At 42.9% G+C, this 25,374-nt stretch overlaps 1 protein-coding gene and 1 long non-coding RNA gene across 3 annotated transcripts in view; one reads left to right on the forward strand and one right to left on the reverse strand.

The window, feature by feature from the left end:
* Positions 1-25,374, reverse strand: part of LOC309507863 — a 469,488-nt gene that overhangs the window by 274,240 nt on the left and 169,874 nt on the right. The gene's annotated exons all lie outside the window — the stretch shown is intronic.
* Positions 3,107-25,374, forward strand: part of sphkap (SPHK1 interactor, AKAP domain containing) — an 85,123-nt gene continuing 62,855 nt past the window's right edge. For both annotated transcript variants that reach the window (XM_082182145.1, XM_082182147.1), the window contains exon 1: positions 3,107-3,165. In XM_082182145.1, coding sequence (XP_082038271.1) covers positions 3,122-3,165 — 44 coding nt within the window. In that variant the 5' untranslated portion in view covers positions 3,107-3,121. The remainder of the gene's footprint in view (positions 3,166-25,374) is intronic.

Here is a 25,374-nt window from a genome sequence, read left to right on the forward strand (position 1 = left end):
CAGTCTGGATAGAACGAACACTTGGACAAGGAGTTGTGTAGCATGCTCTGATAGGAAGGGCCTGATCCTCCTAATGTTGTATATGGCATATCTGCAGGACCGGGCAGTTCTAGCAATGTTGTCTGTGAAGTTGAATTGATCATCAATCACAACTCCAAGGTTCCCGGGCTGACCTTGATGGAGTTATGGTTGACGAACCTATCTGAATGGAGAAGTTGTGGTGCAGTGTTAGGCTGGCCGGAGACCACAAGCAGCTCTGTCTTCGCAAGGTTTAGTTGAAGGTGGTGGTCCTTCATCCAGCAAGAAATGTCTGTCAGGCAGAGTATCTACTGTCAGATCGTCTGGATGGAATGAGAGGTAGAGTGATAGGAAAAAACATTACTCTGGATGACAGATCCTAGTGATGATGGAGAAGAGAAGTGGTCCAAGCACTGAGCCCTGAGGCACCCCATTGGCTAGATGTTGTGACTTAGACCCCTCACTTAACCCCTCCATGACACCCTAAAGGACCTACAGTACCTGAGAGAGGTAAGACTTGAGGTATGACCGCACCATTGGAGTGCGGTTCCCGAGATGCCCTTCGTCTTTAGGATTGGCAGGAGGATCTGGTGGTTATCTGGGTGAACTGAGGATTTGGAAGCTGCTCTTGTCAGTCTCAGAGCTTCAATAACTCTGTTGAGTGTCTGCTTTTGAAACCAGACTGGTTGTTGTCCAGGAGGTTGTTCTGTGTAAGAAAGGCAGAGATCTGGTTGAAAACAACTCGTTCAAGTCTTTTCGCAACAAATGGAAGAACGGATACTGGTCTGTAATTTTCCAGATGTGCTGGATTTAGAGTGGGTTTCTTAAGCAGTGGGGTTACCCTGAGCCAGCTTAAATGCTGTGGGAAAGGTACCAGTGTGAAGAGAGATGTTGATGAAGTGAATGAGTGCGGGTACAACTGAGGAAGAAATGGCTTGAAGTAGATGAGTGGGAATAGGATCAAGCGGACAGGTAATAGGGTGATTGGAAAGGATGAGTTTGGAGACTTCTGCCTCTGAGAGCGAAGAGAAGAAGGGAAGAATGTGTGTGTTAGCTGTTAAGATGTGTGTGTCAGTTTGTGATGTGGGAAATTGGCCGCTTATGGTGGTTGTTTTATTTATGAAGAATGTGGCAAAATCGTCAGCTGTTAGGGTTGATGAAGGAGGAGAAGGAGGAGGAGGAGGAGGAGGGTTAAGAAGAGAGGAGAAGTTTTGAAAAGCATGGAAGATTGTTCCATGAAGATTGCATGGAACTGTTTTAATAAGTAATAAAAACGCAGGACAAATCCGTATTTCACAATGCCAACATATATTATATGCCATACATCAATTTTGTTTATACCAGTTACGTTTTATGACCTGATGATGTATATCCTCATAATCATGTCAGGATATTGAGTCATCAGTGTCTCACTGTTTAGTGGATCAAGGCCATTGCTAGTGTCTGAATCTGTGTTCACAATATACTGATGGATGAAGTAGGGAAACAGGGAGTGGATTGAGACACGGCCAAAGAGTAGCGAGTGAACTACAACATAACGGAAAGCACTATTAGTAAATCATCCTGGTTTACAGGCACAGTGTGATACAGGACCAGTGATGTGCTTTTAGGTTGAGGGCTGGAGAGAATGTAATTGCTTGTTTTATGTGGCAGTAAAATACACATAAATTTTACCACACGCACAAATTGGGGGCGTTTGTGAAGGTATGTGTTTTGTGCTGAATTTGAGATGAATCCATTCTCACTATGCTGTAAAGCAGCAGTCCAGCACCTGTCACATGACGCTCAGGGAAAGCACAGCGCTTAGCAGGAGCCGAAGAGACAGGCTGCCATCTGTTTCACACGCACAAACACACTCTCACATCCAAACCCACCATTTCACACATACAGAACGCATACCAGAGACTTCGCTTCATGACAGATGACCCCTTATAGTGCTGCAGTCGTGACTTCAAAACCCGGAAAAATAATTTGCCAGTGGTTCCCCTCGCCAGTGGTTTTTATGATGGGGTTTTTCAATTTATGAGTAAAATAGGGTCTGTGGTAAACATAAGTTGATAATACTGGACATTTTGTTCTATAATGTAAACTGCACACACACACACACACACACACACACACACACACACACACACACACACACACACACACACCCAAACGTTCTTATAGTTACTTATTAGAAATATATGTGTTTTTCTTAAATTTGTGTTTCCGATATGGGTGTTCGATATGGGTTATGTTGTAGAGCAAAAAGTTTCAAGTGTCGTCAAGTTATGTTTACCACGGAATATTTTACTCATAAAAAAAAAAAATTATAATTTTTTTTTTATAAAAACCCATAGGAAAATCAAAAGGGAACCAGTGGCAAATTAGTCTTCCGGCTGCAGCACTCTATTACACTGGACAATTTTGAGGATTGTGATTAGTGGATTAGAAGAACATTGTAATGGTGGATTAGAAGAATCTCCTTGAAAAATGGATCTACTTCCCTTCTTGCACTCTTTCCTTTTTACCTATAGTGGCCCATAAAAAGTATTTGTATGCTTGAATGTAAAAATTAATAGATTACATAACAAAATATCAAAACAAGTTGCATTTATTTGAAAGGAATATAGTGTAAGCACACTTTTCAAGCAAAACATTTCATAAAGAGAAGAACATGATAAATGTCTTTCTTTATACCTTTGACTTTATATATTTCTATATACTAACCTTTCAAAAATGTTGTTTCAAATAAACTATTATTTCAGTCTTTCTACTTCAAAATGTAACGTTTAATTCAATGTGTTTCTTGCCTTTCTTCTTAATTATTTGTTAAATGTACTAGAATTTTCTGAGGGATAAAGTAAATCCCGCACAAAATATTTTTCAATGTACAAATAGAATCCATAGAGCAGTCATACATAAACCCATGATATATAAGTTTCATGATTGGTCCTTTTGGATATGATGTTGTAGTATGTGTGTTAACGAAACTCTTACAGTAAACAATTAATTGTTGCATTCTTTCTGTTTATTGTGTATTATCTTCATTTTATTCATTCTTTTCCAGGCCTAGCAACCCACACCCTAAGCACCGGAAAAGACGAGAAGCAAGGCAAACATGCTGTCTAACCTGCTCACCGTCCTCCGAAACTTCACGGAGAGGTGCGTTCATGAAAATAAAGACTTTATATAAACTGTATATAAAAAGCTACTGGAGGTGCATTCTACTGGAATGATCCTTATAAACATGCTTATTTCTTTCTATCTATCATCTCTCCATTTTTCTCTCTGTAAATCTTTTCATTCATGTTTATTAGGCCACAATAAGACGCCTGCTCTTTAAAAACATGTGAGAAAGTTGGATTATATTCCTCTTTGTGCCATTAGGAAATGAAGGTGGCAGCCAGGCGAAACATCTACAGAGGATTAGTCTCTTTGGGTTGCTGTTATAATCGAGCGAATAATCTTCTTTTTAAGTACTCCCTCTTCCTAGTATTCCCTACAACATGCTCTCATTCACCAAATATAGATATTAGTGCAATTTAATGCCTGCTAAATGGCTTTGGCTGTAAATAACCATTTTTGCACTTGATTAATCTTGGCTATCTGTTTCTGTGTTCTGTGATGTTTATTACTTTATGCAGCTTTTGAATGTGTGAATGAGTGCGTTCACGCTGATTTAAATTGTCAAATTTAATCACATACAATCCTCATCGGATCTGTCTGCTTCATCCCTGCTTTATAAATTTAATATTGTGTGAATTTTTTGAATATTAACTAACTTTTGGGGTCTAAGAAAGTGTCAGGTTGATGGCTTTGTGACTTTTCCGAAACTTAAAGGAACTTGTTTTATAAATAGAAAATCTTAATTACGTCAATGAAACATCAAAAAGTTCCATTACTTCTGTTTGGAATTTCAGAGACCCCAGATATTAAACATGAAATAATGCAATTAGTTTTCACATGATTTTCTGATTACTGTAGACACACACCACTGCAAATTTTCTGTTTGGATTTATTAAATTGTGTGTTTTTGCTGAGGTCAGTTTAATAAAACTTTAAAAATGTTATTAATATTGCATATCAGTCACATTTATGTGTGATATCACAGTGGTTTTAATATTCAGTAATATTTGCCTATTGGGTTTTATATAGTATGTTTACAGGGCTTGACATTAACTTTTTGCTCACTCGCCACTGTGGCTTTCCAAAGTTACTGGCCACTCAGCATTTTCACTGGCTACAGTTTTGACATTGATACCAAGGGGGAAATTGCCATATAATTATTTTTAATATTTTCTCATAATTTGGCAGCAGGTATATTAGGCTGCTGTCACTTTAAGGCATGACGCACGGATCCATTATACTGTTACACATGCATTTTCTTTCTCAACGGTTTACGTTCACTTAAAGCATAACTGACTGTGTTTACGTGAATACTCATCAAGACCAGCATTTTGACATTATTTTGTGTGTATTTGACTGTTTAAACACAATAAGCAGTGAAAAAGAACTCAATTTAGTATTGAGAGGTGGCTTTATGTGCGCGCATTTTGGGTGTGAGCACAAAATCTGCAGGAATTAGTAAAAGTATGCGCAATACCACGGCGAAATTCAAACCCTGTAACACCAGCAATATTCATAAAACGCAAAGGAAAATGAGAGGAGGTGGGTTTGTGTGTAGATCGGAGAGATGACAGAGCCAGAAAGCGCAGCTGGTCTCGTGTATCTATTCTGCGGAAAATAATTGGAGTATTGGAACTTAAGTGTTTCATTTTTTTATTGCAGGAATACATACAGTGAAATTGAACTTAAGTGTTTCAGATATTTCAGCATGGATATGTTGGCCTAGCAAAAAACAAGATTTTTGTAGATTTTTTGACAACACTGCATTGCACTTAGTTTATTATTTCAAATGCATTTTAAAAGACTACAATTGAAAAATGTATGTATTTTATATATAAAATTCAATCCGCCAAAGTGGCTAGTAGGAGTGACTGCATCACACGCCACTGCTGAAATCCACCCACATTTGGCAGGTCGGCGGGTGTTAATGTATACAAGCCCTGTATGTATTTATTATTTCTTTGTTTATCTTTTTGTTAGAAATTCCTCTGATCTAGACAAAACCAAACTGGGTTATGTTGTTTAGAAATATTTAAATTTATTTAATTTATACATTTATAAATGTATTTATTTGATTTTTCACATACCATGTTACAGTAATTATAACATTCTGCTAACTTGTTCCCCTCCACACCTTTAGGGGGCAGCAAAATCTTTTCTTTTCTTTTTTCTCCCCTAGACATAAATACATTAAACTGCCACCACCCATCATGGTAGAGGCTTAATAGCTGAGTGCTTGCAGAGAGCGAGATATGAGAATGGAAAGGCCAGCACTTCTGTATGCCGCAGGGATACGCCAATGAGCGGGGTGGGGGGGTCGTAAAAACTGTAGTGGCTGACTGGGTGCTGAGTGTGCAGGTGTAAGAGTACAAGTTGTTTTTCATCGCACACACCAATGCATTTGTGTATAGGTGGACTTAACTGCAGCCTTAACTTTGAGAGATGGCTGTGATTAAATAGATGTTGTGTCTGGGTGTTGGGTGTTGGGTGGGTGGCAGGATGTTTTGTAAGTAAAGATTGTTCCTGTAATCAAGCAACAGGAAAAGGTCATGTGTTCTTTCTTTAAATGCCATATCACAAAGTAATTTCTGTTATTCTGCCTCAGTATGTTGGGGAATTATGATATCTGAAGCCATCTGATTAGCTTAATTATTTTAGATTTGTTTAAATGATTATTGCATGGAAATGATAATTCCATAGGCAGCTTGAGAATATATACTCTACAGATACTGTATGCTTTAATCGTTCGCACCACTCTTTTCCATACAGTTTTTAAAATGTATTCTTTGTATTCCATAGAGGAAAAACATTTTAGTTTCTTTATTAGTCTCCACTCTTGTAGGAAGGCTTTCCACAAGATTTTGGAGTGTTTCTGTGGGAATTTTTGCCCTTTCATCCAGAAGAGTATTTGTGAGGTCAGGCACTGATGTTGGACGAGAAGGCTTGGCTCGCAATTTCCGTTCCAGTTCATCCCAAAGGTGTTGGATGGAGTTGATGTCACTGTGCGGGTCAGTCACCAAACTCATCCAGTCGTGTGTTTATGGACGTTGCTTTGAGCACTGGGGCACAGGTATGCTGGAATAGAAAAGGGCCTTCCCTAAACTGTTCCCACAAAGAGGAGAGCATAGCATTGTCCAAAATGTCTTGGAATGTTGAAGCATTAAGATTTCCCTTCACTGGAAGTAAGGGCTTAGCCCAACCCCTGAAAAACAGCCCCACGCCAGTATCCCTCCAGTCCTCCACCAAACTTTACAGTTGGCACAATTCAGTCATTCAGGTAATGTTCTCCTGCTAACCACCAAACCCAGACTCGCCCATCAGATCGCCAACCAAAGAAGTGTGTTCTGTGATTCGTCACTCCCCAGAACAGGTTTAGACTGTGTGTTTTACACACTGTTTTACACACGTGTTGTACAGTACTTGGTGATGTGAGGCTCGCATGCAGCTGCTCGGCCATGGAAACCCATTTCATGAAGATCCTGCCGCACAGTTCCCTGAAGAGGGAACTCGCGTTGCGTCGAAATTGACGCTATGGGGAACCAGACTGATCTCATGAAATGGCGTATGTATGACACGCCAATTCGTATTTCCATTTTTGGCGTGTTATCAACACGCATAATCGATTTTCAGCGTGTTTATCAACGCCGGTGACTTAACGTTACATTACTGTATAAATATATATGACCTACCCCAACCGCGTCCCTAAACCTACCCGTCACTGGGGTTAATACCATTTATGAGTGTTCCCCTACCATCCTAGGAAAAAAAATATTGCTCCCCAGATGTAGATATACATTTTGCTCAGTTTCGCTCGGACATTTAACGGCGTACACATACACGCGGAATCACTCTGACGTTTAACGGCGTAGACATACACGCGGAAGATGGCGGTTCGTTTCGGCGTGGACATACACGCGGATAGCTCAAAATGCGTATAAATAACACGCCACTTGACTTGAAAGTGGCGTGTATGTTTACGCAAAGTCATGATGTCATGTTGGGGGAACGCTTTGCGTGATGACGTCTTGAAGCACATGTAAAATCAGTCCAATGGTGTGGCGGAACGTCAGAGGCGGGTGACGTCACGTACCAGGAAGCTATAAAAGCCAGCCCGAAACAGAAAACGAAAGCTTTCTGAGTCTTCAGTTGCGCTCTGTGTGAAATATATGTCCCTGTTATTTGGTGTTGTCTGTCTATATTATATTATTATATTTATATATTCAGTATGGCGAGTAAGCAGCAGCAGTTTAGAGTGTGTGTTCACCCCTGCCCGCGTTATTTAACGAGTGGGGACACTCACACTCTTTGTGTTGTCTGTTTGGGTGAAGAGCATGCCCAGTCAGCACTCGAGGGTGCTGGCTGTGAGCATTGCGATGCGCTTCCTATGCGTACGCTCAGATCCCGCCTGGCTTTATTTAACCAGGATCGCGTTCCCCAGGGCTCTGGCACGGCGTCGATCACAGACCTGGGGTTCGCAAATGGATCTATCAGTGGATGTTGAGACGGGCTCTGCCTTATCTCAGCCTCTTTCTGATAGATCCAGTGCCTCTCATCAGGGTGTGGAAGCACGCGTTGCGGTTTCTTCCCCCCCGATGGAGGCACCAATACTGCAATTGTCCAGCTCTGAGGAGTTGGACGTTGTTAGTATTGACGCTGAGTCTGAGGATTCGCCACCTCAGTCTCGTGTGTTTGAAGAATTGCTCGATGTTGTTACAAGAGCTGTCGAGCGATTATCTGTTGAGTGGCCAGAGGATCGGCAGGGCGCTCGTTCGAAAAGCAAACTCGACGAGCGTTTCCTGCCATCTCGTGCACAGCCTCAGCGCAGAAGCCTTCCGTTTTTCCCCGATCTCCACACCGAGGTGTCGAGATCGTGGGGGAAACCAGTGTCATATAGAGTGTATACTGCACAAACATCACACTATTCTTCCATTCACAATTATAAAGAGCATGGTTATGGGGAGATGCCGAAGGTGGAAGAGACGCTCGCGAGCTATCTCTCTCCAGCAACGGCATCTTCTCTGAATGCTCCTGCACTACCATCCAAGCCAGTAAAATTCACATCTTCCCTGGTTCATAAGGCTTATGCCGCCGCCGGCCAAGCTGCAGCGTGTTTACACACAATGTCACTAATGCAAGCGTACCAGGCTGAATTATTGGGTGATTCTGAAGAGGGCGGGGGTATTGGTTCCGAAACTGTGTCTGAATTGCGTAGAGCCACAGATTTGTCTCTCAGGGCCACCAAGGAGACGGCTAAATCTATCGGCCGTTCTATGGCAGCCCTGGTGGCCACTGAGAGGCATCTGTGGCTCAATTTAAGTGATATAAAGGACAAAGAGAAACATGTTCTTTTAGATGCACCGGTTTCCACTGAAGGTTTATTTGGAGATGCAGTTAATAGTGCTGTAGCTAAATCTCAAGAAGCTTCAAAACAGGCAGCTGCACTTCAGAAACTTCTCCCCCGCCGTTCTTTCATTGAGGCTGCTGAGCGGGAGCAGCCTCACTCATCTAAAAAGAGCGCTGAGCACCGTGCCACTCAGAAACAGAGCGTTTCCTCCCGTGCTCCCCCACAAAAATCTCGGGGACACGGAGGGCGCTCTCAAACCCAGCAGTCTTCGAGGGGTAAAACGGATCTGCGGACCGTTATTACCACCAAGAAGGCTGCTGGGAAAAAGTCCTGATGTCTGAGGGCTCAGGACAAATGAGGGTAGTCCCCCCCGAAGTAGAGCGGCCAACACCTCTTTTTACGGTGCCCGTCTCTCTTCGGTGCCCTCAGGGGACCGGTCTGCCAACCCTGCCGCCTCCGGTGTTTCAGGGCGCAGCGGTCTCCGGCGAGCACATATCTCAAGGACCACCCGGAAACGTAGTGGCCTCGGGATGCCCGCCCCCTCTGAGGAGGGTGTTAGAGCAGTCTGTTCAGTCGTTCCCTGCCGGTGCGCCGTTACAGGGCGACGAACCGACTACTCAACAGCAACACAATCCAGAAACTAGTCTCGAGAGGCTGGTACCTCTAGTAGAATCTTTGACAGAGTGGAAGCTACTGTCAAATGTTTCTCGTTGGGTCCTGCAGACCGTGGAAAAAGGGTATCAGATACAATTCTAGAAACGCCCACCTCGGTTTATGGGGGTCCTGCCCACAGTGGTGGGCCCCGAGCAGGTTCTGGTTATGGAACAGGAAGTAAACACTCTGTTAGAGAAAGGGGCCATAGAATATGTACCTCCCTCCAACAGGGAAACCGGGTTTTACAGCCGGTACTTCATAGTTCCAAAGAAGGACGGGGGATTGCGTCCCATTTTAGATCTTCGAGTTCTGAATGAGTCAGTCATGCAGCTCAAGTTCAAAATGTTAACATTGAGACAATCGTGCCACAGATCAGGTCCGAGGACTGGTTTGTCACGATAGACCTCAAGGACGCATATTTCCATCCGTCCGTGTCATTGGAAGTTCCTGAGGTTTGCTTTCGGGGGCAAAGCATACCAATGTCGAGTTCTTCCATTCGGCCTGGCTTTATCACCCCGCACTTTCACCAAATGCGTGGATGCAGCTCTGGCGCCTCTGCGCCTCCAGGGTATTCGCATCACGAACTACATCGACGATTGGTTGATTTTAGCTCAGTCGCATCAGTTGGCGGTTCAACATCGAGATGTTGTTCTCGCCCATATGAAAGAGTTGGGGTTACGGCTGAACGCCAAGAAGAGTGTGCTTTCTCCATTTTAGAGGACCACTTTTTTAGGCGTGGTTTGGGATTCAGTGTCGATGCAGGCGCGCCTGTCACCGCCACGCATAGATTCCATCCTGGCAGCTGTGAAAAGTGTAAAGCTAGGCCAGCTACTCACTGTCAAACAGTTCCAGAGACTGTTGGGTCTCATGGCAGCAGCTTCCAACGTGATACCTTTTGGACTGCTGCACATGAGGCCCCTGCAGTGGTGGCTCAGGACCAGGGGGTTTCCCCGAAGGGCAACCCATTTCGCACAATCAAGGTCACGCGGCGATGCCTACGTGCCTTGGTTATGTGGAAGAAACCTTGGTTCCTGTCCCAGGGCCCAGTGCTGGGAGCTCCTTGTCGTCGCAAACTGCTAACGACGGATGCTTCCCTCACGGGTTGGGGAGCGATCCTAGAGGGTCGCTCATCTCAAGGTCTGTGGGAAGACCATCATCGTTCCTGGCATATCTATCGCCTAGAGATGTTAGCTGTCTTCCGGGCTCTGAGGAGCTTTATCACAGGTCTCAGGGGACACCATGTGTTAGTGCATACGGACAACACGTCGGTAGTCGCCTATATCAACCACCAAGGGGGTTTGCGCTCGCGCCCATTATCCAATCTGGCACGCCATATCCTCTTGTGGTCCCAGGGGAAGTTGCTGTCACTCAGGGCAGCCTACATCCCCGGGGTCCAGAATATAGGAGCAGACACTCTGTTGAGACAGGGGCCGAGGCCCGGGGAATGGAGGCTCCACCCCCGAGGTGGTGGAGCTGATATGGAGGGAGTTTGGCCAAGCATAAGTGGATCTGTTTGCGTCTCGAGAGACGTCTCACTGTCCACTTTGGTTCTCCCTCACGCATCCAGTTCCTCTGGGACTGGATGCTATGGTACAGACCTGGCCGAGGCTACGTCTGTACGCCTTTCCCCCAGTTGCTCTGCTACCGGGAGTTCTGGAGAGAGTTCGCAGGGACCGGGTTTGCCTGCTTCTTATAGCCCCGCGCTGGCCGGGCAGAGTATGGTTTCCCGATCTTGTGTCCCTCCTCGACGGGCCTCCTCTGGAGCTACCCGTCAGGAGGGACCTTCTGTCCCAAGCAGGGGGCTCGATTTTTCACCCCCGACCGGAACTGTGGGCTTGGCCTCTGAGGGGGCCCAGCTCATAGAGTCAGGTCTCTCAACTGAGGTTGTTGAGACCATTCTACAGTCCAGAGCTCCCTCCACGAGGAAACTTTATGCCCTGAACTGGAGAGTATTCTCTTCTTTGTGTAGTGACCGTCGGTTGGATCCAGTCAACTGACCAATTGGTACAGTTCTGGAGTTCCTGCAGGACCGGTTCACTGCAGGTCTGACCCCGTCCACTTTAAAGGTTTATGTGGCGGCCATAGGTGCTTACCACATTCCTTTGGGTGGAATGTCTGTGGGGAAAGACCCTTTGGTATCTCGTTTCCCTCGTGGCACTTGGAGGCCTTCTGTCCTCCTCCCTTTCGAAAAGCGGACCAGGAAGCGAATAATTTGCTTTGCCCTGTTCGGGCGTTAGACGCGTATGTCCACAGAGCTGCCCTGTGGCGTAAAAGTGATCAATTGTTTGTATGCTTTGGGTCCCCTAACAAGGGAGGTCCAGTGTCTAAGCAAAGGATGAGCAAGTGGGTGGTTGAGGCTATCTCACTTGCTTATGAGGCGGCTGGGCAGCCTTCTCCTTGGGCTGTACTGTCGCACTCTACTAGGAGTATGGCGGCCTCTAAGGCCCTTATATCAGGAGTGTCTTTGCAGGACGTTTGTGATGCGGCAGGCTGGTCCTCACCGCACACCTTCGTCAGGTGCTACTCTTTAGACCTAGACTCTACTCCAGGGTCTCAGGTTTTGTCTTCCTAGTGCTGCTCACTTGATTTCACACAGGACAGACATTTGTAGCTATGGTGGCGTTGGTATAGACGTTCCCCATAGCGTCAATTTCGACGCAACGCGAGTTCCCTTGAAAGGGAACGCCTCGGTTACGACTGTAACCTCGGTTCCCTGAAGAGGGAACGAGCGTTGCGTCGCCTTGCCATATCTCCTTCATGCCTGTCAGCACGACTTCAGACTCTACGAAGCTTTCGTTTTCTGTTTCGGGCTGGCTTTTATAGCTTCCTGGTACGTGACGTCACCCGCCTCTGACGTTCCGCCACACCATTGGACTGATTTTACATGTGCTTCAAGACGTCATCACGCAAAGCGTTCCCCATAGCGTCAATTTCGACGCAACGCTCGTTCCCTCTTCAGGGAACCGAGGTTACAGTCGTAACCGAGGCGTTTTTTTGCTGATATTAATGCCAGTGGAAGTTTGGAACTCTATGGAATCATCAGGGTGTTGATGACTTTAAGCACCATGTGCCTCAGCATTCAGTGACATTTACTTTACATGGTCTTCCACTTCGTAGCTGAGTTGCTGCTGCTCCAAAAGGCTTCTTCTTTGTGTTCCACAGGGGAAAAAAAGTCATAGTTTTGAAACGACATGAGAGTTATAAATTACGTAGATGATAAGAATTTATATGAAGCCTCTACTATTTCTTTCACATAGTGAAGTGGTCCTGGAGGTTGCAATAAATTGTGAATGGGACAGGAAGGACACATAAAGGATGTGTGTTTCAGTGTGTGTGTGTGTGTGTGTGTGTGTATAGATAATTAATGAGGGTGGGTTGGGAGGATCTTCACCCTGATTGAGGTCATAAAGGTAATGAAGAGATGCTTTCATTAGTGTGTTCGTGGATATGAGTGTTTGGAGGACTTGTGCATGTGTGTAATCAGCCTTCTGTCTGGTGTATTACCTCAGCCACATGTTCATGTGTGGAGGGGGTCAGGAAGTAAATATGCATAATGTGGCAAATATAGCCCCACTGAATGAACAGATAATTAGGCGACACTCTGTTGTACTTGAGCTAAAGTTTGAGAGTCTGTGTCAAGAGTCCACATGTGCATATTTATTAAAGTCGAAAACTGTGTCCGAAATTGCTTCCTAGACTCTATATAGTGCACTTCATGTCAACCATTTGTGATTCGTTGTGTTCTGAATTCCATTGCCAGTAGAATGTTTGTAGGATTGTTATAAATGTCCTAATTTAGCAAATGTTAAGTAATTTAGAAATTAAAATCCAATTCTTCTCTTATTTAAACTTTATTTAAGGGATTGTCTCCTTAAGACTTCAGTGTAAATGCCCATTGCTATGATTGGATATTACCATTTCATATGAAATAAGTATTACAAGTGGAACTCTTTCGAAAACTTTTATTACAATTTTACTATTATAGCTGCTGAGATTAACTAGCCATGAACAGTGTTTATTGTAGCATTATATTTAGATGTATTTACTTCAAAGGTTGCAGCACTGAGTATTGTAATCGATCACAGTCATGTCTATTGAGCGCATGAATGCAGTGATCTCGCCATTGCAATGAGGACGGATAAATGTAAACGAATAGGTGCTGTGACCCAGCGACCTTTGCTTACGATTTGTTTCTGCGTACCATGGATTATGCCATAAATCCAGCAGGTTGCCCCTGCTGTTAATACACAGCATAAGTGCATGTTTGATTATGGGATGCTGTTAGTTTGCTCTATCCATGTTTGAGACTCCAGCAGGTGCATATCTGAGATCATCATACCCGATTACAACAAACAAATGGATCCCTCAGGACTTGCCAATTCCCCCTCTTGCTTTTCCTCTTCTCTCCCTCCTTTTTTCTTTTAGCCTTCACCATATAGACCTGAAGCTATTCTTTGTGCTTTCCATTTTATTTGTGATGTTATGTGTTTATTGATTGGCCAGTAGTGTCTAGACCTGAATTGATTGAGGTCTTTTATGTCTCCATAGTGGGGTTATATTGGAGCAGCATGACTGGTAATGATATTAGCTGGGGTTTAGGTTTGCGAACACTCCCACACATACAAACATACGCACACAAGCAAACACAAAGAAACGTTGACTCTTGCTCATGATGCCCCAGTGTGCTTTGGCACGAGGTGGTCTGATGTCTGGCAGGTCTTGCAGAGGTCGGTTATGTTGGTCTACACTGACTGTCAATTAATACTTTGAGTGGTCTGCTGGCCTGCTTCCTGCGTTTGTGAACAACAGATAGAGTCTGGGATAAAGACTGATGTTCTGAGAGATTAGTACGCAAAAGAATGTTGTGCAAAAGAAAAAAATGCTGATCGTTCATCAAAATGTAATAACTTACTCCGCCAACTTTCCTTTTCCAAGTATAATGTTAATCAGTTTCCAAAAAGTTTCTTAGGGGTTGTTTTATGCAGCTGTTGTAGATAATGCACCCTACAATTAATTTTGCAAAATCTACCTATACATACAATTCAGTGCAGTATCCAGCTAAAATAAACACTAGTGGCATTAAAACACCAAAAATGTTACTCCTTTTCAAACAAATTATGATCACAGGGGCATATTATTGATTAATAAAGATAATTTTCTTTGTCTTAACAGTGAAAAGACTGAGATTATGCTTGTTGGTTCACCCTACCATCTACGCAAATCAGAGCCGGTTGTTCTAACTCTTGATGGCTCAAATGTGGAGTTTCAAACAAAATTGAGGAATCTAGGAGTAATTTTTGATGCCAATCTAACGTTTGAGCCACATGTTCTGAATACTGTTAAAATTTCATTCTTCCATCTTAGAAATATTGCCAGATTGCGTCCAATGCTGTCGTTTACTGTTGCTGAGAGATTGATAAACACTTTTGTGTTCTCCCGTATTGATTACTGTAATGCCTTGTTAGCTGGCGTGTCAAAAGCTACCTTAAACAGAATGCAGGTTTTACAAAATTCAGCTGCCAGAATCCTTACTAGAACTAATATACATGATCATATTACTCCCGTTTTGGAGTCTTTGCACTGGCTTCCGATTAGGTTTAGGGTGGACTTCAAAATTCTGATGCTTACTTACAAGGCACTGCATGGTTTAGCACCTCAATACTTGACTGAGCTTTTAACTCCATATACTCCAAAACGTGATCTTCGTTCTTCGGAATCTGGTCTTTTAACTGTTCCCTCAACTCGTTTAAAATCAATGGGAGACAGGGCTTTTTCTTCATTAGCTCCAAAACTTTGGAATTCTCTACCGATTGAGATTAGGCAAGCTAAATCTTTTGGTATTTTCAAATCACAGCTTAAAACTCATTTTTTTAGGTTTGCTTTTAATTGATTTATTGTCTTTTGTTTATTTTACAGTGTATTATATCTCTTTGTGTGCTGTATCTTCCTTCATCTTTGTTATTTTAATTGTTTCTGTACAGCGCTTTGAGATGTACATTTAAAGGCGCTATAGAAAATAAAGGTTATTATTATTATATTATAATAAAGTACTGTAGAAGTAAGCTAATAGAGCATGGGCAATAGAGCAACTTTGCAATAGAGCAAATAAATTTTTATCTCACATTTGCTTATGTGGTCAGGTAGGTTTAGGGTTGGTGGTGGTACATTATTTTCAAACACGATAGAGCATTAACCTTTCAGCGTCACTCACCACTGAGTCACCAGACATTTCACCTTGAAAGTGTTACAAAACGTACAAGAAGCAATGTAATTTTGCAGAAATTTTGCACATATTTCCAATGAGCCTGAGTTGCATAATCTAATGAGATGAATGGATGAGTTGCGTAATCTAATGAGATGGATGGATGGATGGATGGATGGATGGATGGATGGATAGATAGATAGATAGGGACTTCTAGAAAGAGAAAGTGAGAGAGTGAAAGGTGTCAGTCCGAACAGCAGAACCAATTTCATTTCACACTTGAAAGCCACCCTGAATGGAGGGCAAAGTGTCTCCAAGTAGAGTTACCTTTGCAACTTCTGACACATATACACATTAAACCTGAAGGCATCCTCTGTGTTTTTTTCTCAAATATAGTCCATGTTTGTTGTTCCAGAGCACAGTGCTTTTCTTCCTCTCCTCCCTCACTTTCTCTCGCTCTCTGTTTCTTGCTCTCTCTCTGGTCGGCGAGATAAACTCATGCAACACAATTTGAATTTTAATCCGCAACCGTAATACTCACATGTTTTTCTTCTCATTGCAGTCAGGCTCTGGCAAGTAAAGAAAGAGAGAGACACAGAACTGGGCCTTAACTGTCAGCCATGCATAATGAACACAATAGGCATTATATTAGCAGTATCACACATGATGCCCTTAAAAATACACAATAGTAAATTCCACACACACAAAAAAAAAAGCTTATAAAGTTGCTTTTTTACTTCTCTTTCTTCTTTATCATTGGTTTATTGGCCTAGTGTTATTTTTCAGTGTCATGTTGAGTTGCAGTCTGATAATTTCATGCTGCCAGAGCACCAGGAAAAGTGTTTCTCCTAATGGCACAGCAACCTGCAGCTGATTTTAATAAATGATAGTGGCCCCTAAAGCCCATGAGCGGGCCAACAAGAGACATGCACGTGGCTCTCGGAGGGAGGGCAGCGAGGAAGTAAAGGAAACGTGGGTACAGTAATGCATGGCTATTTTTAGACTCACTCCTGCTCTGCCCTGTGACATCTGCAGATCGTTGCCTGTTAGCATCGGTGCGATGAGCCATCAGCTGAGACATTTTGCTGGTCTTAAAGGTGCACTGCCATTTTTTCCTCATAAAGAAACATTTTACACAAAAGAATGTAATATTATGTCCCCTCATGAGATGCAGACTCCAGTTATATCAGTAGCTAAAAAGCAACCATAAAAGTATGATGGTGGAAGAATTTCTTTTTTTTATTGCAATTCCTATGGAGGCCATTTGTGCCATGACAGAAGCTGAAACTCACACTTTCTCCTCTCTCCTTCTGCTCCTTTGATTCCCGTTACCTGCTGTTTCCATTGCAGGGTTTAATTTATAATTGATTTAAAAGGCGATCATACATAATTCATTTCTGTTTGCTAATGAGGCCTAAAAGACATTGACAGATCCAGTTGAGTATTAGTTTTCTACATGCACAGAGTTAATTGACACTCCCAATGAATTTCGGCTCCAGTCTGGACTCTGTTTTATTATTGATAAGGATTGATTAACTTTGATAGGGACATCCACAGAAAAGTCTGAGCGATGGCTATGGAGTGTTGCATTACTGTGGTCAAACATGACTAACCTTAAACTGTCTTTATCTCTGATTTTATTTACTATATCTGCCTAGTTGCACAATATCTGGGTGAATGTTATAGATCAGGTACATTTGATGAATTGATCCTTAAAGAGGTCATGAGAAGTCAAATTTTGCTTTACCTATTAAAATGAGAATTCAATGTTGATCTTGTCACGGTGTGGTGCAGGCAGAAGAAGACGAGGAAGAGTCAAAAGTTCCAATGCAAACTTTTATACACAATATAATTCAAACTGGTACATAGAAGACGGGCAGAGGGTCCACACACACACTTAATACGACGTAGATCGGACAAAGACTAACTACATACAAACACAGATGAACACTGATTAACAGAACACAGGTGATGCAAATTACGATGACTAAACAGATGACAAAACTGAACTGATAATGACAGTAACCATAGATACAAAGGAGTGGCGGGAAGACAGAACAAAGGAAGACATGTGACTACTGAAAACAAGACTCAGACAGAACACAACTGTGACAGTACTCCCCTACCCGCAAGGCATGACCTCGCACCGTTGATGGACCAACTGCGGAGGGAGGGAAGGAGATCAGGGGGAGGACAGAGTAGGTGAAGGGCAGACAGAAGGCAGGAGGGACCAGGGTGGAGCAGATGGTGCAGGCGGCCAGGGCGGAGCAGGCTGTGCAGGCGGCCAGGGCAGAGAAGGCCATGCAGGCGACCAGGGCGGAGACGACCATGCAGGCGGCCAGGCGACCAGGGAGGAGACGACCGTGCAGGCGGCCAGGGTGGAGACGACGGAGGGAGGAGCCATGGTGGAGAAAGGGCTGACGACTCCAGGGGGCCGACTGACGGAGGCGAAGCAGGTGGAAGTGGAGACCCGGATGGAGCAGGAGAGCCGACGAGCCAGGGCGATGCTGAGGATCCCGAGGGACATGGCAATGCCGACGGCTCTGGTGACCGAGGCGCAGGCGGGGATCCAGAAGGCCACGGTGGAGCCGGAGCGACAGAGGACCAAGGTGGAGCTGGAGGGAGTGAGGAGCCCAACGGGGCCAGAGGAGTGTAGTCCCGAGGCGAGGGCAGGCCGACGAACGACCAAGGCGAAGCCGGGGGGACGAGGGAGCCTGGCAGAGCTGGTGGACTGATGGGCCATGGTGGAGGTGGGGTGGGAATTGAGTAACCGGTTCAGGTTCTGAAACAGATTCCGGCTTGGGAACAGACTCAGGCTCCAATACAGACTCAGGCTCAGACTCGGGAACAGATTCAGGCTCAGACTCGGGAACAGATTCAGATACAGGCTCGGGAACAGATTCAGATACATGCTCGGGAACAGATTCAGATACATGCTGGGGAACAGATACAGGCTCTGGAACAGATTCTGATACAGGCTCAGGAACAGATACAGGCTCAGGGACAGATTCAGTTCTTGGGGCAGGAACAGGTCTAGGGACAGGAACAGGTCGAGGAACAGAACAGGGAACAGGTATTGGCATGGCGGCGGCCATCCTGGCTGAGGGCTCAGGCAGTGAGGCGGCGGCCATCTTGGCTGAGGGCTCAGGGGGCGAGGCGGCAGCCATCTTGGCTGAGGGCTCAGGCGGTGATGCGGCGGCCATCTTGGCTGAGGGCTCAGGCGGTGAGGCGACGGCCATCTTGGCTGAGGGCTCAGGCTGGGCAGGCATGACGTGAAGAACCCTTGAGTCTGGCGGTGTTCCAGATCGAGACACAACGCTTTCTAGACACTGGATGACGGTCTCCCTCCAGTCCAGTCTGGTGGTGTCAGGGAGGTAGATGGGATGGTTGAATGTGGCCCTGATCCGAAACAAGGTACTCAGGCTCTCGTCGTCGAGGGTACTAGTGACAGCAAGGCAGCAAAAGTCCCTGGTAAACGATAAAAAGTTTTGGCTCTACTGAGCCATGACGATAATTCTGACCCTATCGTCCATTTTGGGCTTTCCGATCTTCTGTCACGGTGTGGTGCAGGCAGAAAAGAGTCAAAAGTTCCAATACAAACTTTTACTCACAATATAAATCAAACTGGTACATAGAAGACCTGCAGAGGGTTCACACACACTTAATACGACGTAGAACGGACAAAGACTGACTGAAACAGAATGGAACTAAATACAAACACAGATGAACACTGATTAACAGAACACAGGTGATACAAATTACGATGACTAAACAGGAGACAAAACTGAACTGATAATGACAGTAACGATAGATACAAAGGAGTGGCGGGAAAACAGAACAAAGGAAGACATCAAAGGTTGAATACTGAAAACAAGACTCAGACAGAACACAACTGTGACAGATCTACTATAAAAACATACTGTACTGCGAGGGAATAAGGGCAGAAGATACTGTTACTCCTAAACACTAGAGCAACTAAAATGCCAAAGCATGCTGTTCCTGATTGTGTTTTGCACAAGCTACACTGCATATCCTTCCAGAGCATCCAAACATTAGGGAAGAGTGCCTGAAGTTTATTTTTAACAAGGTCCCCAATCATTTCAGCCTGACCTTAACAGTTTGTGCAGCACATTTCTGCACAGATTAATTTGTGAACCCAATATAATGCAAGCTTTGCATTGGAATGGCTCTTGTGAGAGCCGTTACTGCCACTGCAAGAGTCATCAGTACACTACATGTGACACATTAAAAGATATATGTAGTTGCTTCAGCACTGCGACGTCCATAGAGGACACTCCATTGATTTCCCTTATTGCCTTACGTCAGAGAGAGACCACTGGCATGGGGCAGTGCAAACTACATTTGGTCCAATGGCAAACCCACTGTGTGAGAACGGCAATGTACAATTTGTACAAAATGAAAAATCTGACATATACTGAAAAAATTTGGTCTACATTCTCAGGGGAAAAAAGTACAATCAATGGGGCGGTATACCCTTTCAAAACGGACAGTACAACTCTGTACCTTATTTACCCCTTAAGGGTGCATATTAGCACCTAAAGTGTACATAATAGGAAAGGGTACCAGCCCAGTGACAGATTTTGTACCTTTTTTTTTCTGAGAGTGTTTACTTTGAAACATTTTCTTTGCTAGTACATTTCACAAATAATTACAAATGAAACAGCAATAACAAATTGAATGAAATGTGCATTTTGGAGAAGAAAGACTTACAATGCACTAAAATAATCTTTGTTTTATTTACAAGTTCAATTATTATTATTTTTTTTACAGTGTACATCACCAGAGAAAAGTCAAGTCTGTCGTTTCACTGGGAGATCAAGTTATGACATTTTTATTAAACATGACAAGCTCAAAAATATATGTTTGGATGAATTATTTATAATAGTACGCATTTAGAAAATAGGGTCAATTTTTAATTCATGCCGACTTTAAACCCTGAAGTTTGATTTTGTTTTAAAGGTTCCTAATTTTGTTTTGGAGTCTCCTACAATAAGTTTACATGCAACACATAATAGTCACATTTATTTATATAGCGCCTTTTACAATACAGATTGTATCAAAGCAGCTTCACAGTGATAACATGAAAATAAAACAACAAAGTTTGTTTCTAGAAGAAAATTGCATCATCGTCCACCTTAAGTAAGGCAGATTAATAGTATTGTTGAATATTAAATGTCCCCAACTAAGCAAGCCAAAAGCCAAGGCAGTGGCTAGGAACCAAAACTTCATCAGGTCACAGAATGGAGAAAAAAACCTTGGGAGAACCCAGGCTCAGTCGGGGGCCAGTTCTCCTCTGGCCAACGAGCGAACAGTGTATGATTATGATCCAGGCAGCGTTACAGGTCAGAAGTCAGATTGGATCAGAACATTCAGAATATTTATCCAGTTCCATCTGGTTGGAGGTCGGAGTCATCACGCCGGAATGGAGACGAGTTTGTTGAGGATCAGTGTCGATGAGGCCTTCAGAGGATTGATGAGGCTGGCACTTCAGGGATGCGTCATGGATGGGTCCAGGTGCAGGTCCACCATCTGATCTGGATACGGCCGGGATCCGGCTGACTTCAGTAAACAGGGGAGGGACTGGTTAGCGTAGACACCATTCTTCTTATGATGTAACAAGTTCATCAGGATTTATGGGGAGTGTTCCCGGTTCCGGCTGACCTAAACTATGCAGCCTAACATTGAATTATAAAAGTCTATAATGTGTTATGTGTATGCTAGGCCAAAGAGATGTGTTTTTAGTCTAGATTTGAAGTGTTCCCTGGTGGCCTGTATACAGTAGCCAGTACAACTCTAATACTTAGTTTATCATTTACACTATATATTGTTACATTAAGCACCAACACTTCAAAAGAATTATATTTGAAACTAGACTTCTTAGTAATTTTGAAAATATTACTATAAATTACACCTCCCCCTTTGCCTTTCAGACGAGGTTCATGTTTATAACCGTAATCTTGGGGGGTGGACTCATTTAAAGTCATGTAATCGTTTGGTTTTAGCCAGGTTTCTGTCAAACACAGCACATCTAGGTTATAATCTGTAATCATATCATTAACAATAAGTGCTTTTGAAGTAAGGGATCGAATATTCAGCAACCCAAGCTTTATCATTTGTTAATTTCTATTATATTTGTTTTTTATTTGTTGAACATCAATTACATTTTTACCCTTAGATGGGTTTGGAAGTTTTTTGTATGTCCTAATTCGGGGAACAGACACGGTCTCTATTGATGATATCTAGGTAAAAGAGTCTATATGTGATGGGATTTATCTGACCTTGGTGACATGAGACAGCTGGCAGATGGTCGGTTTAGCCAGTCTGTCTGCTTCCTGACCTGAGCCCCAATTCATGTTTGAGCTCTCATACTATGTGCCATATTACTAGAAAGAAGAGCAGCACCATCCCAGGAGGGATGAATACCACCTCTTTTTAACAGGTCAGGTCTGCCCCAAAAACGTGTCCAATTGTCTATGAATTCTGTATTATTTTGCGGACACCACTTAGACAGCCAGCCATTGAGTGAGGACAATCAAAGTATCTCAGCACTCCTGCGAACAGGAAGGGGGCCAGAGCAAATTACAGTGCCTGACATCGTACTTGTGAGTTCACACACCTCTTTAACGTTAATTTTGGTGATCTCCGACTGGCGGAGTCGAACATCATTAGTGCCGACGTGAATAATAATCTTAGAGAATTTACGATTAGCATTATATATATTATTATATATACATAATATACATTGCAGCATCACCTCTTTTCTCACAATGTCTAAAAACGGCTCGATAAAGGATTATGGTTTCTCTAGACCCCTCCTCTCCTACTCTGCTCTGATTGGTCAGATGGCTCAGTCATGTCAGAAACGAAACACTCATTACCATATCTGAATTTGGTAATGAAAACGTATAAATTATTATGAACTGGTCGTGAGATAGCGTTGCGATTCCTCTTCCTTTGGAAGTGCATGCAAAGTGGATTTGCTTTCGCTGTGCAGAAAAGAGTGTCTTTTCGACATGTCAACAACATAAACTAAACTCTTCCAGGCCTCAGCTACAACTACAGTGTTTGAGGGTCAAAGTAGACGCTGTTAACGGACAGCCGATGAAGAGATTTGTTACAAACCTACATAGGTTTGTGCAGGAACTCTCTGCTGTTGGGTTAATGCTGGTTTTGAGCAGATACATGACACAGATTAACAAATATAAATACTTTAATTCACTAGGAGAGAGTCACTAGTAGAACAACAGGGAATAAACACACTTCTAACTTTGACGAGAATGGACCAATCATTTTAAACCAAACTGAGATTTATCGTGCACTTTCAGACCTTTTACATTCATAAACAGCTATATTACACACTACATGAAAGGTAATATAAATAAAATAAATAAAAAAACACGATAGTGGCGCTTTAATGTTTTCTCATTGGTCTTATGCAGTGTCTTTCTGTGCAAAACTGATATAGGTGTGGGTGTGCAGTCTGTGCCAGAGTAATCTCGTGCATTCTCACACTGGCCAGCAGGACCACAGGGCCTGGCATCTCATCGCCGTTTTCATGCCAGCTAGTAAAGCATTTAGATGAGGAAGTACAGTATATTTCACTATATTAGTACAGACGTGAATAATGAAAAAAAGCAAACATGGATAGACAATTGTTGGCCTTAAAAGTATGAATATTCTCGTCTTGATGCTGGATGCAATAGTAATAAGAACCAGATTTATTAGAATATAAAATGAACAAAATTAACACAAGCTTTGGTGTGTATAATAAAGGATAATGTTACGATTTCATTTGAAAACACAAGACATATGTCACAAACGTCGTTCCCGCTGTTGTGTCAGCCTCATGGCTTTGTTTTTAGTCTCGTTCTAATGATGTGCATTTCAGTCCCATTTCCACAGATCATTAGAACAGCTTCCATATTCCAGGAATGATTCTGGCCTTCTGTGTGCCATTAGTAGCAGTAAATTATGCCTCTTTTGTATATGATAATGTCCTCTGATATGTCACTCAGCTATGTCTCAGTTCTAATCCTGATCCATAATTGTTGCATGTATTGCCCTGCCATGCAGGTCGACTGGCGTTAAGGAGCGTTAATTGAATTGTGGAGACCAAACACCTGGTATTCCATTTGGTCTGCATGTTAATTAAGGAGCATAATTAAGTTGTCTGAAGCATCCGTTGGACTAATTACAAATCTGAGTAATCCCTCTGGTTTGGATGACTACACACACACAAAACACACATGCTAACAAACAAATGTGTACACAAACATGAAGGAATTGAGATATATAAATAATACAAATATATAAAGGACACAAAAGGTGTTTGTTTCTTAACAATAATGATGTTCTATTTCATGAATGCAATGGTCTGAAAAGGAAATTGTCCTTAGATAAATAATGTCATGTGTTCATTTTCAGCCTGTGCAGATTTAAAGGAAAAATTGTCATTGCATTCTCACCCTTATGCATATCTAACCCTAACCCTTGCTATTAACCCAAATAGACATGTCACATTTGAAATTCATTGACATCAAAGTGTATCGTCAAACCTGGCACAGCACATCTTGGCATGTCATATTTAAATGTTAATAAACAATATTTGATAGCTTCCGTGAAGGAGAAGATTTCAAGCGAAAATTTTACATTTTGGTCTTATCTTCACACAAATCAATCAATCAATCTATCTATCTATCTATCTATCTATCTATCTATCTATCTATCTATCTATCTATCTGTCTATCTGTCTATCTATCTATCTATCTATCTGTCTGTCTGTCTGTCTGTCTGTGTCTGTCTTTCTGTCCATCTTGTAGTAGAATTAATTAAAAGAATCTGAGACACATTCTGAGATTTATGTGGATATTGTATGGGTTTGCTCTGTATGGACATGCAGTGTTAACTTTATCTGTGCAGATCTTTAAAAGACTTAAATATACCCTGTTTTTTGGAGAGTGTTTTGGAGTTTGATAGCAGCTGTTACCATTTGCTTCTTATTTGGGGGCAGTCATGGCCTATTAGTAAGAGTTCGACTGGTAACCTGAAGGTTGTGGGTTCGATTCTCAATACTGGCTGGAAATGACTGAGGTGTCCTTGAACAAGGCATCTAACCCCCAATCGCTCCCTGGGTGCCACTGAAAAAATGTCTGCCCACTGCTCCGGGTGTGTATGTCCACGGTTTGCTGTGTGTGTGTGTGTGTGTGTGTGTGTGTGTGTGTGTGTGTGTGTGTGTGTGTGTGTGTGTGTGTGTGTGTGTGTGTGTGTGTGTGTGTGTGTGTGTGTGTTCCTACTACTCACTGCTCCTAATGCGTGTGCACTAACTTAGATGGGTTAAATGTAGAGGACAAATTCTGAGTATGGGTTACCATACTTAACCGTCACTTTCACTTATTAGCAGCATGAACATTCTGTATAATATCACCTTTTGTGGTCCAGGAACGGTTTGAGGAAACATGAAATTTAAAATTGTGTGTGATATTTAAGAAAATGGGCTTTCATTAGAATTGAGAGATAGTGACAGTGAAGGATGTTGGGAATTGTGAGAGAAATGTCAAGTGAAAATGACTGTTAGGAATAGGTGGAGAGGAGATCATAATCACAGATAAAATGGACAGTGAATAAAGATCATTCAGATGACATATAGACTCGATATGCCAGACAGACATGATGGGCGACCGATGCTCAGAGAGAGAAGGTCTTGGCACAGTAGACTCATTGTAGACTACTGGTGTGAATGGTGATGCTCTCTCAGCAGTGGTCTGGAAACACAATCTTTCCACCACCGAAAACTCATAAACTCATAAACCTATAAGCGCATACACAAGGTTATCTATGTGATTTCCTTCTCGTCATACAGTAAATCGCAATAAATCAAAAATTATTTTCACAAATAATTACAAAGAAACAGCAAGTAACATAATTAATTAAATATGAAAATTTAGAGTAGAAAGTGTCACGTGTCAGTGTATGTTTGGACTTTCAGTTTGTGTTTTGATTTGTTCCTTTTTTCTTTTGTTCTTTT

This window comes from Leuciscus leuciscus (assembly GCF_965113295.1).
Source record: "Leuciscus leuciscus genome assembly, chromosome: 10".
Taxonomy (NCBI): domain Eukaryota; kingdom Metazoa; phylum Chordata; class Actinopteri; order Cypriniformes; family Leuciscidae; genus Leuciscus; species Leuciscus leuciscus.